Source organism: Drosophila nasuta, chromosome 3 (assembly GCF_023558535.2).
Source record: "Drosophila nasuta strain 15112-1781.00 chromosome 3, ASM2355853v1, whole genome shotgun sequence".
In the NCBI taxonomy this organism is placed as follows: Eukaryota; Metazoa; Arthropoda; class Insecta; order Diptera; family Drosophilidae; genus Drosophila; species Drosophila nasuta.
The window spans coordinates 7,371,180-7,386,382 of NC_083457.1; the positions used below are offsets into that span (position 1 = coordinate 7,371,180).

Genomic DNA, 15,203 nt, shown 5'->3' on the forward strand with positions numbered 1-15,203 from the left:
AGTGACGTACACCCAACCGATGATATCGAGACAGCAACAACAACAACAACACATCAAGTAACGCACAATACAAGTGCGGACACCCAACTGCGTGAAATATCGTCAATGCACCTTGAAAGATTTCATAGTTGTATAAGATTTCTCACCTGTTCACCTGTCACTTAATCTGTGACAAAAAATCAATCTACCAAAGAATCTATGCAAAGTGATGTATTACCGACAGATCTTTTTACCACCACAGATCTTTTTTTTTTAGAATAGATTTTAGATTTAGGGTTACAATTATTTTAGTTATAGGCGCTTGGTTTATGTATTTTTGATTATTGACATTTAACTAAGTTTTGGCTCTCTAACTCTAAAATATTGAAATATTATAAAATTTTTATTTATTTATGTCGCATATTGATATATAAATAGCACTTAATAAATAGAAAAGCCTGAAAGCATTTAATTTTAAAAGCTAAAGGTTATCTGATAATTTAGATTTGTTGATACTTTAAAATAAAAAACGTATTAAATATAATCCCATTTGACTAAAAAAAATTCAATTATTTGTTAACTTTTTTCTAATTTAATTTACTATAAATTATTATTAATTTCTTTACGAAAATTTCTGATTTCGAATATGGACATCAAAGTAGGTTTTATTGAAGATGTCATAGATGTCATATGGTAAGACTTACCCATTGACCGATTAGATATGTAGATGTTTCAGCATCTAAAATTAGTAACTTTCCACTCTCCGTTTTACAACATCACTTATATTCCCTGACAACAATTTAGACGGCAGCAGTATCCCATTACACACATAACCATAATGAAACATATAAAAAACACGAAAACAATACCGCAGATAACAAGGGGTATATAAATTTCAGCGAAAAACGTAATTAAACTCATTAGAAAATTTTGATGTCACAAATATATTTCATAAATAATAATACTGAGAATTTTTGGAATTTCTACACAAATTTTTGCCCGCTAATCTATAAAATTAAAACAAAGTAGGCGCTTACTTTAAAATTAAAATATTTTGGTAAATCATGAAAAATTTCAGAAATTTGGAAATAATTTAGAATTCTGCAAAATTCGGTAATAACTTGGATCAAAATGCATAATGCGACTGGACTAAGGACATTAACAACAGAAACACCATCAACACGTGGTGCAAGTAATTTTACAAAAAAATTGCTAATAGGTTTAGGAATAGTGCTTGCTATATTCTTTTTGTGCTGCTGTTGCATTTTGCTAATACTGTGCAGCCCTGTTCTTGGACTTATGAGTTGTTGCGCTATGTGTTGCGATGCTGATGAGGATCTATTTTAATCTTTCGCTTAATAAGGCGTTGAGAATTCCATACAAACCATTGTTTTATCTGTATTAACCAGGATATGTCTGTACCTGGACCCTTTAATATTTATACAAGAAAATATATAATCGTTATAGCTGCACGTATTCATTTGCATTTGTTATTGGCAACTCGCTTGCTTTGGATATTTTCATTTTGTGTTATTGAAAATGAAAATTTATATGAATAGAAATTCAAATTTAGCCAAAAATGGAAATTAGAGAAAACAGTCCTTATGTTATTATCTTAAGTGCAATACTTTTAGCTGTTTTATTTTTCATATCTTGTTGCTGCTGCTGTTATTACATAATCATGTGTGCATTTTGCCCCTTTAGACGTGGTTCTGATGATTGACTGAATAGATCAAGATAGTAACTGAGATAGTAACCGACTTCAATTGGAATGAAAGCTCATCAAGAATTCAGTATGATTTGTGGCCTGGGTTTTCATTTGTCAGAAAATAATCAACAAATTCACTTATAATATAAAAAAATATATATAATTATAAATAAAAATATAAATGACTATTATTTCTTTGTGATTCTTTAAATTCGCCTTCAGAATGAAAACTAAGCCAAGGATTAAAACCTCAATTAAAACTAGCGTTACTTACCAAAACTTTGAATTGCAAATATGTATGTGGGAGACTTCGATTTTTGAGTCATCGATTCATGTGGAACATAATAATAATTACTTATGCACAAATTATGTTGATATATTAAATGCATGCGTATTTGTAGTTGTACATTTAATTTCCAAAGTTTTCACCAGCATACATAAAAACCGAAAGCATTGCGAAATGGCTGAGCCTCGAACTGCAGTTAATTGAATTACAATTAATGATATTGCATAACAGCGATATTCTGTAAATATCTATACGTAGTACGTTTATATTAAAGGCGCTTTTCATTTTGGGAAAGTTGCGGTTGCTATTGCCGCTGCTGATGCCAAGCCACTATATTAGTTTCAATTTGTAATGGTTATTATCAAAAGATGGAAGAAAAAATAAAACACACACACAAATGCAGACGCACACACGCATGCTCAGTTACAAAACTTTCAAAGTTGTTGTTGTTGCTGTTGTGTTAACTTTTCTCTTTGGTTTCATACAAGAAATTTGAAGTCAATTGTCGTCGCGGCCGTGCAGAAAAAGTCTTTCCACTCACTACTATCCACTGAGAGCATAAATAAAATTAATAGTAACAATTGAAACAAATGTCGCACTTGCCGACTGTGCGCAACAATAAAAACATTGTCAAACTGAAACACGAGTACCCGTTACATTTGTCGTTGTTGTTGTTGTTGTTAGTGGTGCACTAACTGTCCACGCAGGTGTCATCGACGTTTGTCATCACCGCACAGTGGACTTGTTAATCGGTCCGAATCCTTGACAACATTATCGATTTGTTTAGTTTGAACTCTGTAGTCGGCAAAAGAGTTTTGGAATTTAAGAAATTTTTAATTCAGCCAAAATTTAAATTTAAACACGTATTAAACAACGAAGATCTTGTATTTATATTGTAGTGAAATTGCTTATCGCACACTGTACTCTGGCCGACGTTTTTGGACACTATTTTCAGCGAAAGTAACTGAACAAGTTCCAATGCCAATTGTGCGGTACTTTTATTTTTGTGCTTAGACACTACATACATGTGTGTAAATGAACTGTCGTAATACTTGGATATTGCCAAAAAAAAAAGAAATGAAAACTCTTTTTCAACATTTGTACATAGAATTTGATATTCAGAGAAAGTTAAGTTTGCTATGAACAATACTTTGTATTATCCCTCTCCCCAACACACACAGTTTGCCTTGAAGTCGGAGAATAGCTAAATTCTTTACTCTAAAAATGTTTTGAAATTCACGTAGAGCATAAAATTTCGTTGCAGTTTTTGAATACGTTTGGTTGATGTTCGTTTTGCGCGCGCCCAATGCATGTGTTGCTCTAGCGTTATCGATTACACAACAATACAACCGTGCGTACACAAAACAAGTGACCAACACTGCTGCTGACAGTGACCGTTTGTCTGCGTGTGTGTGTGTGTGGTGTGTGAGAGATCGAAGACAATGGCTGCGGCTGCGGACGGTGCTGTTCCTACCCTTGCAAGTAAATATCTAGCTAAATAATAATTAATTTATTTAATACAACGTGATTATTTGAATGCATTGTTGTCATTAGCATTGCATTTGTCGAACTTTTTTGACACGCTATCAATGCGTGGCAAATGGAGACGAGAATTTTTTTTGTGTTTGTCACGACCGCGTGTTGTATGTGTGTTGGTAACTATAGCGTTTTTTTTCTTCTCGTTTCTTGCTTTCAGTTCGCTCTAGCGTGGCTGTTGAGCTGTGGTCGTCAGCTGGTGCAAAACAGCCATTCGAACACAAGCCCAATTTGCCGCGAGAGGAGACGAAAAGTTCACGTTCGATCTGCTTCAGTCCGGATGGACGATACTTTGCCTACTCGAATGGCGTTGAGGTGAAGGTTCTGAGTGTGCCAACTTCCAACACTGGCAATCTCAATTGGCCAGTTCAGTGTTCTCTGCCGCGTCCAAAGGCCTTCTATCTGAAGTTCTCGCCGCGCGGCAATTTTCTGTGCACTTGGGAACATTATGCCATTACCAAGGATCGTCCCGAGGGTGCTGCCAATCTGCTCGTTTATGATGTTGCCACTGGCAAAGAGGTTTTTGCCATTGTACAAAAGAATCAAACGGATTGGCAGCCATCCTGGTCATCGGATGAATCGATCTTTGCCTTAGTCGTTGGCGGCGAAGCGCTATTTTATGATTTAGCCGCTGGTCCCGTCGACGGCTTTGCCACAACATCACGCAAAATTGGCGGCAGTCGCGGCGGCATGTTATCTCTCGGTCCCGGCAATTGTCCACCCTATCTGGCCTTCTATACGCCCGGCGCCAAGGGCGCCCCATCCATGTGCAAGCTGTACAAGTATCCGGCACTAGGACAACAACAAAGCGTTGCCTGCAAGAGTTTCTTCCAAGCAGATCGCGTAGAGATGCTCTGGAATAAGCGTGGCAGTGGACTGTTGTTGCTTACCAGCACAGAGGTGGACAAAAGCGGTGCCTCGTACTATGGCAACCAGGCGGTGCATTTTATGGCTACCAAAGGTGACACCTGCTCGGTGCCCCTATCCAAGGAGGGCCCTGTGCATTGCGTGAAATGGAGCCCCAAGGCTAATGAGTTTGTGGTCGTTTATGGATTTATGCCGTCAAAGGCGGCGCTCTACAATCTCAAGTGCGATGTTATCTTTGACTTTGGGGAGGGACCCCGTAATTGTGCCTATTTCAATCCATTTGGTAACCTCATTGTGCTGGGCGGTTTTGGTAATCTCCCCGGAGCCGTTGAAGTCTGGGATGTGAGCAAGCGAGAGAAGATTGCCAATCTGAAGTGTGCGGATACCACACACTTCGAATGGCATCCAAATGGCGAGTGGTTTGTCACTGCGACCACAGCACCTCGTTTGCGCATTAGCAATGGGTAAGAATTCAATGTATACATCTGTTTAAGCAGAATTTAATTTTATTTTTGGTTATAGCTTTAAGGTGTATCATTATTCGGGAGCCTTGCTGCATGAGACATTGTGGCCCCAGGGCCAGGAGTTGTTGGGCATCGAGTGGCAAGCGTTTGCGGATAATACATTTGCCGAGCCAAAGATTACCAAGGCCAAGCATGAGGGTATCAAGTCAAGTCAACCGGAGGCCAGCAAGAAGGCCTACACACCGCCACATTTGCGATTGCTTAAAGAGGGCAAGAATCCCGAAAAGTATTTGCCGCAATCGACATTGGTGCCGGGACTTTCAGCAACAGCAGGAGGAGCAGCACCAGGTAATAGCAACCACCGGAAATTTTGGCATAGACAATATGACTTGGATAATCCGATAATGCGGCGATGCCAGCTGGGACAGGGCGAGCAGCAACTGCAGCAGGTTCACCAGGGTGGTGGTCAGATGGTCAACAACAGTGGTTACAGCGGCCACAGCAGCTCAAATGCCAGCTCAACGCGACCCAATCGACGCTATCGACCCTACCAGCATAAGCGCTACTAAAACAAAACAAAATACAAAAAAAAAATATGTAAAGATTCATCATCAAATTCCATATAATATTCCACTCATATCACACAAAAACAAACAAAAGTGCAAATTGTGTAGGATTTTAGAGCAAGTGGCTGTAAGTAAACTTCACTATGGTTCTATTTAGGAAATACAATATATTTATATATTCGTGAATAATTGAGAGATTTGTTAAAAAGAGTAAACTGTATAATTTGTTTTAAATATTTTATTCGATGACTGACGCAACGCTAAAATGAATGAATGTAATTATAAATATGCTAAGCAAATTGATTAAATGTAATTAGAATTTATAAACTGGGGCTTACAGCTATGTAGATCTGTTAGGGGTGGCGCTTAACTGTTTGATTTTATGAGGGATCATTCATTTTTTATTTATTTTTTTAGAGACTTGATTAAGAAACGCGTTGTAATTGTTATTTCTTTGTTTTTATATTTACAGGTGCTGGTGCAAATAAGAATAAAAAGAAGAACAATAATAATGGCAGTAACAGGCCGAAGGGCACCAATAGGCGTGAAGCTGGCGATGCCACACCGCCAGATGCAGCGGCTCCAAGCGAGAGCCTGGGACAGCAGCAGACTGCTAATCATTTTGGTGAATCGCCGCGTCGTCAGGCGCCCAACAGGCAACAACGCCAGCTGCCAAGACATCTGCAACAACAGCAGCAGCAGCAGCCTCAACAGGATCAACATCCAGTTGAATTTGGCACACCGCGTCATCAGCATGCCAATGGAAATGTTGGTGGCTATAACAGCAGCAACACAACCGGCAACGGTGGCAACAATAATAGCGACAAGGATCGCAAGATTCGCAGTGTGGCCAAGAAATTGTCCGACATTAAGAAGCTCAAGTCACGTCAAAGTCAAGGCGAAACCCTGGAATTAAACCAGTTGAACAAAATTGAAATGGAGGCTAGATATCTGGAGGAGCTTAAGGCGCTCAAATTGTCCGCCTAGTTATCCAAACCGATCCCCAAATGCCATCATCATCATCAACTGTTAAATGTGTGATACAACAACAAACAAACAAAACTATCGAGAAACACTCATTGAGTTGGTTTATTTCTGGATTCCCTGTAATTTGTGTACTTTCGAACTTCCTTTCTCCCTCCCCTTATATATTAATTTGCTATCGAAACATGAAATGTTTAGTGCTGTTTTCTTTACGTGCGCAAATTTTTCAAAGTTATCAAAAACAAAATCAAGATAAAACATGTTTTACTATTGTGATTTCTTTTTATATAATATATTTTTGGCAACCACAATAATAGACTCAATTCATGTACCAAATTGTGCTACACAGTAAAAACAAAAAAACAAAAATAAATTTAAAATTTCAAGAAATAAGTTTTTTTTTATGTTTCCCAATTGGATTTCTTTTTAACAAATTCCTCACGTCCATTTTCCTTGACCGCCACATAGTAACCAAGATCTTCATACTTGTGACGCATATAGGCAATATAGCCAAAGACTCCAGTTACGGCTATCAGGCCTATACCCATTATAATTTTGTTCTACAATGAAAAATATATGTATATTTTTTTTATAAAAATACAGTTTTTCTCCGCGTTACCGGCTTTGTATACAGCTCAAAATTAATCAGTCGAAAAACGCTGGTGCTTCGCATGGAGCGAATGCCCTCTCCGGGATTTTGATTTGGCTTGTCACTCATTTTTTTGGATTTGCAATTCAACTCAATTTTTAATAAAACATTGCACAATTGTAGTAAACAAACGGCATGTGTTCGGCAAATCGATAACAGTGCTTAGCAGAAGAATCGTTCGATAGGTTTTGTGTAATTTAAATTGTATTTTAGGTGTGACCTAACATATGAAAATTTATCGATTTTATCATTTTGAATCTATCGAATTCAAAATTTGCACAACATAGAATTCGTCGTTAAAAACAAAAAAAAAAAGGGAAATACACATAGCCATTACGAAGTTAAATTCTATGCATTGCTTGCAAGTTTTCTACGTCTCCCAGTTGGATTTCTTTTTAATAAACTCTTTGCTGCCATCCTCTCTGAAGGCCAAATAATAGCCAAGACGTTCATATTTATGCCGCACGTAACTGTTGTAACCAAGTACGCCAGCAGCTGCAGCAATCGTCAAGCCCAAAAGAACTTTATTCTATAACATTTAATTTTAAAGTTCCATCGATCATTTTCAATTGCACTCATACCTGTGTTGTATTGAGTTCTGCTTGAATTCGCTTAAAAACATTAAAGCCCCTTATAGCCGTTTTATAATTTTGAGGTCGATGGTCTTCCATATTTGTTCAATAGAATTTGGAAATATATGTAATACAGTTAACAACAAATTGAATAGAAAAGTGTAACATCAAAGCTGTAACTCAATAAAATATGCTGTAAGTCGACAGTAAATTCTATAGGGGTGTGATTTAAAAAAAAAACCCTTGTAATCTCATGTTTATGAATAAAAACGCAATTTAATTTTCCGTCTGTTGCACTCAACTTGAACTTTAATAAATTGTACATAAATCTTTATGTACACATACAAATTAAAAAGTTTTGTATCTAATGCAATTGTCCACTATTTGTCTTTTGTTTAACACAAAAACATAAAAAAATGTACAGAATATGTGACGAAACTAAATAAATTTACAGTAAATGATGCGATGTTTAGTTATATACAAGAAAAAAGAGAAGAGAGCGCAGCCTGTCGCTTTACTCAAACTCAAATTGATAGCCCCTATCTACAAAGCTGAGACCTCTTTCAGAGCTAACGGGAAATTCATCCATGAACATAATGTAATCCTTGTAATCGGGCGAATTCTTAAGATTCTGTAAAGAACATATTAAATGTGAAATGATTTACACATAAAATATAAAATTGTTGCATACCTTTTGATCAACATAATCTTCAAATCCACTAAGAACATAATAAAGAAGTAATGGGCGCGTAATCACATATCCTGTACGTTGTTTATTGGCTACACGTTCTTTCAAAATGCCAAGTGCACGTTCTAAGAACTTGGGTGTTATCTCCCGGCAATAAGAGACATCCAAATGATGCAGGCGTGGACACGATTCAATGAACTTGACCAACATATCGTCGCACAAACAAGTCCAATTGCGCAGACAGAGCATTTGAAGATTTGTCATGCAAGTGTAGCGTTCCAGAAACTCAATGGGATGTGTCCAGCTGCAAATGGCTAAACGCTGCAGTTTGTTATGTGACCAAATGGGCAAATCCGCATCCCAGCCCGGCTCCAGTGGCATGTAATAACCATCGACAGCAAAACCAATGATGTCCGGTGCCTTGCGCTCCATGATTTCATAGAATTCATGCACTTCACGTATTTTGTGATCGAAACTATCCACGCTGGCCAACGGTGGAATGGACCACTCGGTATCGAGCAGCACCACCAATTGCTTAAGCGCTGGTAGTTTCAAAACTTCGGGCAATATCGATTTAAGCGTAGCAAGATTCAGTTTTAATATGCTGAGATTCTGCAGAAAGTCCACACAGTTGTTAAGACGCAGCTTACTGATCACATCGTACATGCGTATGTCCAGCACTTTCAGATTGAGTAGTTGACTATTTAAAAGATGAAATTAGTAAAGAAACGTTGTCAGAGTATGTCATAGACTTACCTGCAAATCTCATCCAAATACTGCTGTTGCAATTCGTAGGCTTTGTGCTGATCCTCATACAAATGCAACTCCTGCAGATGGCGGAAGTACGAGAGGTAACGCCCCTGAATAGGCGTGGTTAGACGCAAACGCAGCAAATTTGGCATCATTTTGGCCATCTTAAATATGCTGCGATCCGAGGGATAACAGTCCATATCCTCAGGATCATAATAGAAGCTCGTCACATTGGGCAGCACATAGATTTGCATTTCGTCTAAGTCACGCAGCAATGTGCATAGACAGCTCGAGACATTGATGTGTTTGATATGCGGACGCATTTGTTTCATGAAATAACACAAATCCTCATAGTTGGGCAACAGCTCGCGCCACTTTTCGATGTCAAGCTGATCATAAGCATGCGAACTGCGCCAACGATTCAAGCAAATCCATTGAAAGCGTTGACATACTTTGGCAAAGGCCACCTCGCTGCGAAGATCCTGTAGACGCTCAAATATGCAATCCAGGCAATCATTGTTTAATTTAAATATGTCGGCAGTTTGTTCATTGGGCGAGGGGGGCGTGGCAAGTGCTGCATTTATCGGCTCTTCAGCCATTCTAGTTTGTTGTAGACTGTAAACGGATCTCTTGTTTAAGTATTTCTCGTTTTTACTCTAACATTACACACGCCCAAAGATTTTGTGTTGCGTTTTGCAAAAAGATAGACTTTTCGTAGTAGTTTCGCCGCTGCTTGGCTGTTTTCTTTACAACGAAACAAACTTTATAAAAATTCGCCTCATAACAAACAAAAAATTTACTACAGCTGATTTAGGGGCAGTGTTGGTAAGCTGTATTTCTGCCACTAACTTATCGAACTGGTCTGCGGAATTGTTTTATTTTTCTATTACAAATTTAAAATAGAAAACTAAAATTTTTTGGAAAGCAATTATTATGCCTACCTTTTTTGTAAGCTAATTAAACTAATTTGTGTAAAAATATTTACTGAACCAGTTATAGGAATCGAATAGCAGCTCGTTCAATAGCATTTTGCAGCACTAGGACTGGCTAGCGATGAGCATCTGACATTCACATGACAGCGGCAAGCGGGTATCGAATACTTATCGAAATAACACGTGTGTGTGCGTTGCCCAAATTCATTCCCTTTTCTGCGAGTGCAACGAGTTTGTGTCGCGTTGCAAGTGTTTTTTGTTGTTTAAAAATAAAAAAATTACAAAAAACCATAAGTGAAAAAATATGGCGGAATTGCAGAAACTAAGTGATGCCATTGTGCACGAATATCTCAAAACCAAGGACAAAAACTTAGCTCGTGTGTTTGAACAAAAAGTCAATGCGGTAAGTTGCAATTCTGTTTGTTTTTTTTTTTTGCGACTGCAATCAATTTGGGGGGGATTGTGTCGGCAAACTTGCTGCACATGTAATCGATAAATTGTGTGAGGCTCCAAAAGCCGCATAAGATGAATGTGTCTTCACAAATTGTAAAATGCCGCATGTCTAAAAACACGTGTTTTCATTAACCAATAACTTTCGTTTTTTTTTTTCAATTAATATATTTATAGCCGCCTGTGGGTAAAAATACGCCAAAACTATCAGAGATATTGTCATTTTATCAAAGCAAAAATGCAATAAAGATTCCGCCCGTCAAGAGCGCAGGCACCGAAAGCGACAGTGATGACAGTGAAGATGATACTGCAGCTCAGTCGCAAAAGAAAGCAGCTGTGGCCAACGGCAATGCTGCTAAAAAAGCTACTGATTCTGATTCATCAAGCAGCGAAGAGGAGAGCGAAGCTGAACAACAGCCCGCCAAAAAGACACCAGTAAAGGCGGCGGCGCCTCCAAAGAAAGCGGCCCCATCCAGCAGCGAAGACAGTTCCAGCGAAGAAGAGCCCGCCAAGAAGCCAGCTCCTGCTAAAGCAGCACCTGCTAAGGCAGCTCCCGCTAAAGCAGCGGCTGAATCCAGCAGCGAGGACAGCAGCTCCGATGAGGAAGTAGAGCAGAAGAAGGCCGCGACGGCTGTCAAGGCTGCTCCCGCCAAGAAAGCAGCATCATCCTCCAGCAGCGAAGAGTCCTCCGAGGAAGAAGCACCAGCCAAGAAGGCGGCACCCGTGAAGACAGTTGCCAAACCGACACCTGCTAAAAAGGCCGAATCCAGCAGCGAGGAAAGTTCCAGTGATGATGAGCCAGCAGCTAAGAAGTCACCATCTGCAGCCGCAGCCAAGCCAGCTGCTAAAGCCGCTGCTTCGAGCAGCAGCGATGATAGCGACTCCGAGGAGGAACAGAAGAAACCCGCAGCTCCTGCCAAGGCTGCTCCAAAGTCGCCGGTGAAGGCTGCACCAGCCAAGAAGGCTGCTGCCTCATCTTCCAGCGAAGATTCGTCGGATGAGGAGGAAGCACCCAAAAAGGCAGCACCAGTCAAACCAACGCCTGCCAAGAAGGCAGCATCAAGCTCTTCGGATTCATCTTCCGAGGAAGAGGAACCACCCAAAAAAGCCGCTGCTAAACCAGCTGCTGCGCCAGTCAAGAAAGCCGCAGCTAAAGATGACTCTGAGGATTCCTCAGAAGATAGTGACAGTTCTGCTGATGAAAAACCCGCCGTCAAACCGGCTGTGAAGAAAGCAGCAGTAGCACCTGCAAAGAAAGATTCTTCATCTGACGATTCTGATTCTGATGAGGAAACAGCCAAGCCTCCTGCCAAGGCGGCGCCAAAGAAGGCAGCTGCTAGCTCGTCGGGCAGCAGCTCATCCGATGAGGATGAGCCGCCAGCCAAGAAGAAGCCCGTGGCCGCCAAGAAGGAGGAAAGCGATGACTCCGATTCCGATTCTGACGAGGCAGAAGCGGCGAAACCCGTTGCCAATGGCAATGGCCCGAAAGCGGGACAAAAACGCAAGTTTAGCGGTGGCGATGATGAAGGTGCAACGCCCAACAAGAAGTACAACAATTTCGTGAAATCTGGAGAGCAGCAGGTAATTTCTGAAAACAGTATTTTGTGGGATTAGTTATTCTTATTGAAATGTGATATCTTTATCAAGATGAAATATTAGTAATTAGGGTATTCTCTACTTTAAAATAATGATTTAGTGATAATGGGGAACAGCTTTCTAGTTACTGATTTAATTTTTTGAGTAGAAATATTCAGTATTTTGAATAGATGATTAATGATTTACGTATTTCCAGTGAATCATACATTTTTGATTTTTCTAAGACTTGGCATGGTTTTTATAATAATATAAATAGTAAGTGTATCATCATTTGTTGATTTAGTCAAGTGCATCATTTGTTGATTTAGTCTGTTAGGAACAATGAATGCAACTTCAATAGAAAATAACATAAAGTTGGTTTTTAAAAAGAGTACAATTTAAAAGGAGTTTGCAACAGATATCAAATTAATTGTATTTCAAACGCCGTAACTAGACAATTAATTTAAAATGATTAATCACACGATAGCAAAACGGTTTCACGTCTACGCCGAATAACGCACTCAACAATCAGTTGAGCAAGAGCAATGGCAGTGGACGACGCCGGTCTCCATTCCGGCGAGTGCGCACCGAGGAGATCCAAGTAGATTCACGTGTTCAAGACATGTCCTTTGAGGCGAAGGTGAGTGCCACAAATGCATTTGAGTGTGTAGCGCTGTGTGGAAGTGTGTGTTTGTGATTTTGGGCCCCATTCTCTCTATTTAATAGTTGGGTGGGATTTGGGATTGGGAAGTAAGCAGAGCAAGGGGTTACACACAAATTAGCAAAAAAAAAAAGCGCAGAAAAAAACTGAACTCAAATCATTTGTGGCACTCGCTGTTTTGTTATTTGCAAATTGTTGTTGTTTGCCATTTGACTCGATTGCTTATTTGGCTAATTTGTGTTAAACCTTGCGTTTGCTTTCTAGGAAGGAGGATTCCAGAAGTTCAGCAATGGTCGCGGACGCGGCGGCTCCGGATTTGCCGGTCGCCCCGATAGAAGCAAATGGGAGACCAATGGCGATGGCGAAGGTGGTTTCAAGAAGTCTGGAGATCGCAAAAGCTTTGGTGGCTTTGAAAACAAATCCTTTGATGGTGGACGAGGCGGTCGCGGAGGCGGCGGCCGTGGACGTGGCGGTGGCAATGACCGTGGACGTGGTGGTGGCGGCCGTGGCGGCGGCGGTGGTTTTGGACGTGGTCGCGGCGGTGGCGGCGATCGAGGTGGACGTGGTGGATTTGGACGCGGCGGCGGCGGTCGTGGAGGCGGCTTTGGCAATAAATCATTTGACTCGGGGCCCAAGCAAAATAAGAAAATCACATTTGATAATTAGAGCATAGATTAAATTAGACACCGAACACAAAACTCAAAAGAATAATTTCCAAAAATTCGTTTAACGAAATAAGGTATCAATATTTTTGATAGATAGATTCGTTAACATTTTTGGAGCTTATTTTGTTGGCTTTTGTGTTTTACTATAAGAAGGAGCCCAACACAGAAATTCAAACACATACAACACACTCGCAAAACAACAGACTCTTCACACGCAAATCAACAAGATATTTTTAAAACAAAAATAACTGTTATATAACAAATTTTTATACAGAAAAACGCTGCCGGCTCTTGGGGCGAGCGCGCCAACAAAGATTTGAAATTCACGCGTGGAAAATCGTTCAAGCACGAGAAGACCAAGAAGAAGCGCGGCAGCTACCGAGGCGGTCAAATTGACACGGGCGTTAATTCAATAAAATTTGACTAGATTTATGTTAGCACATAACATATACAAAACAAAAATAAACTTATTAAAATAATTAGCTTGTAAAGATGCCAAACCACCATACATATATGTGTAAAGCAGAACTCTTGGATTGTAACTATACAGATACAATATATATGTACACATATAACTACTACACACATCTGTATGAATGTCATTTCGTTATTAATTACTTAAGCACCTAATGGTTAATTTGTGTACCGAACCTTATGTTCAGCAAAAAGGCATTAATGACAACATTTGCTCCATCGTTCCAATTGAATTTTCAATGGAAAAATCTTGTTTTTTTACCTTGTTAATTCGAATAGTTTTTGGATGCCGCTTGTTGAATATCAGCGCCTAAACATCAAAAATCACATGCTTAACCATTTGGACGACAATGTTTTATTCTATTTTACGTCAAGTAACTTCAATATACATTAAATAACATTTTATAGATGAACTTTTGCTTAAACACAAACTATCAATTTAGATGATAGGGCAAACACGTGAATTATGTATTCTGTAATAAACATATGAAACAAACGAAATTTGCTTTTTTTCTCAATCCTCAAGGAACTCTTGATATATTACATAGGCAATTCCCATGATCGCTAGGCAAATCAAAGGTATGCCGTAGAATTTCTTTCTGTTACTCCCTTTAATGGGCTTTCGGTGATCCAGTCCAAATACCTACATAGATGGAAAAGAAGTCTTCATGGAACTTTTTTAAAAACGATTGTTGGACAAGTTGAAACTTACGAGTCGAGGATCGCCAGCATTATTAGCATTATTTACAATATTTCTATTGCTTACATCACTGCAATAAAGCATCTCGAATAAATCAGGTTCTTGACGTTGATTTTGTCGCTTAGCTCTTCTGGGGCGTAATTGATTGAGTTGGTTACTCATATTTATTTTTTCAAATGTGTTGTAAATATTTCAATAAATTTTATTTTCTATGTTATTTTAGCTGTGTTATTCAAGGCTGCGACTATTCGAATAAAGTAATTTTTAAAGCTTGAATAAGTAGATTTTTCTAAGGTAACTCAGATTTCAGTTTGAAAATATACATAAAAAGGTATAAAATTAAATTTTATTTGTAATATAAAAATTAAAAATGATATGTAATTTTCATCGCAATGTGATTTACTATTTTCAAGCTATACTCACCGCAAACGAAAAGAATGAGAATCAATTAATTTAAATTATTTTGAATGTTTAATTTTATTCGAGTGAATTGGTTTTTTGTTCTTTGACTTTTTGTAACTTTGTTTCGTTCTTATTCTTGGTATTTTTCATATTAATTTTACATTTAGTATTCAATGTATTGTCAAGTGGTTTTGCTTCTATATGTTAATATGTATTGTTATGTATAGTTTGTATATAATGCATGGGCAATTTGTTTATGTTTATATTGCAATACATAGTAACTATATGTACGTTT

General features: G+C 38.8%; 4 protein-coding genes and 1 long non-coding RNA gene across 8 annotated transcripts; 3 read left to right on the forward strand and 2 right to left on the reverse strand.

Annotated features, from left to right (window-relative positions):
• The first annotated feature begins 708 nt into the window (after positions 1 to 708).
• LOC132792029 (uncharacterized) lies at positions 709 to 1,455 on the forward strand. Its single transcript, XR_009632959.1, has 2 exons — positions 709 to 1,004; positions 1,058 to 1,455. It is a non-coding gene; the product is annotated as an uncharacterized LOC132792029 (long non-coding RNA).
• Positions 1,456 to 3,148: 1,693 nt separating this feature from the next.
• LOC132792017 (eukaryotic translation initiation factor 2A) lies at positions 3,149 to 6,581 on the forward strand. Its single transcript, XM_060801205.1, has 4 exons — positions 3,149 to 3,455; positions 3,670 to 4,840; positions 4,899 to 5,188; positions 5,879 to 6,581. The coding sequence occupies exons 1-4, from the start codon at positions 3,416 to 3,418 to the stop codon at positions 6,391 to 6,393; spliced, it is 2,016 nt and encodes a 671-aa protein (XP_060657188.1). The 5' UTR covers positions 3,149 to 3,415; the 3' UTR covers positions 6,394 to 6,581.
• A 182-nt stretch (positions 6,582 to 6,763) lies between these two features.
• Positions 6,764 to 7,815, reverse strand: LOC132792028 (small integral membrane protein 8). Of its 2 annotated transcripts, none has more exons than XM_060801229.1 (3): positions 7,621 to 7,815; positions 7,010 to 7,561; positions 6,764 to 6,950 (listed from the first exon to the last, which is right to left on the reverse strand). In XM_060801229.1, exons 2-3 carry the CDS (start codon positions 7,106 to 7,108, stop codon positions 6,792 to 6,794), a joined length of 258 nt encoding a protein of 85 aa, XP_060657212.1. In that variant the 5' UTR covers positions 7,109 to 7,561; positions 7,621 to 7,815; the 3' UTR covers positions 6,764 to 6,791. The 2 variants fall into 2 exon arrangements, with proteins under 2 accessions (XP_060657212.1, XP_060657210.1); XM_060801227.1 differs by having other exon boundaries at positions 7,010 to 7,568; positions 7,621 to 7,814.
• Positions 7,816 to 7,886: 71 nt separating this feature from the next.
• On the reverse strand, positions 7,887 to 10,009 carry LOC132792024 (uncharacterized). The gene is made up of 3 exons (XM_060801222.1): positions 9,056 to 10,009; positions 8,303 to 8,999; positions 7,887 to 8,242 (listed from the first exon to the last, which is right to left on the reverse strand). Exons 1-3 carry the CDS (start codon positions 9,646 to 9,648, stop codon positions 8,126 to 8,128), a joined length of 1,407 nt encoding a protein of 468 aa, XP_060657205.1. The 5' UTR covers positions 9,649 to 10,009; the 3' UTR covers positions 7,887 to 8,125.
• Positions 10,010 to 10,157: 148 nt separating this feature from the next.
• LOC132792018 (nucleolar protein dao-5) lies at positions 10,158 to 14,307 on the forward strand. 3 transcript variants are annotated; one of them, XM_060801208.1, is made up of 4 exons: positions 10,158 to 10,384; positions 10,609 to 12,012; positions 12,494 to 12,646; positions 12,932 to 13,737. In XM_060801208.1, exons 1-4 carry the CDS (start codon positions 10,286 to 10,288, stop codon positions 13,331 to 13,333), a joined length of 2,058 nt encoding a protein of 685 aa, XP_060657191.1. In that variant the 5' UTR covers positions 10,158 to 10,285; the 3' UTR covers positions 13,334 to 13,737. The 3 variants fall into 3 exon arrangements, with proteins under 3 accessions (XP_060657191.1, XP_060657190.1, XP_060657189.1); XM_060801207.1 differs by having other exon boundaries at positions 10,160 to 10,384; positions 13,607 to 14,307; XM_060801206.1 differs by lacking the exon at positions 12,494 to 12,646 and having other exon boundaries at positions 10,162 to 10,384.
• The last annotated feature ends 896 nt before the right edge of the window (positions 14,308 to 15,203 follow it).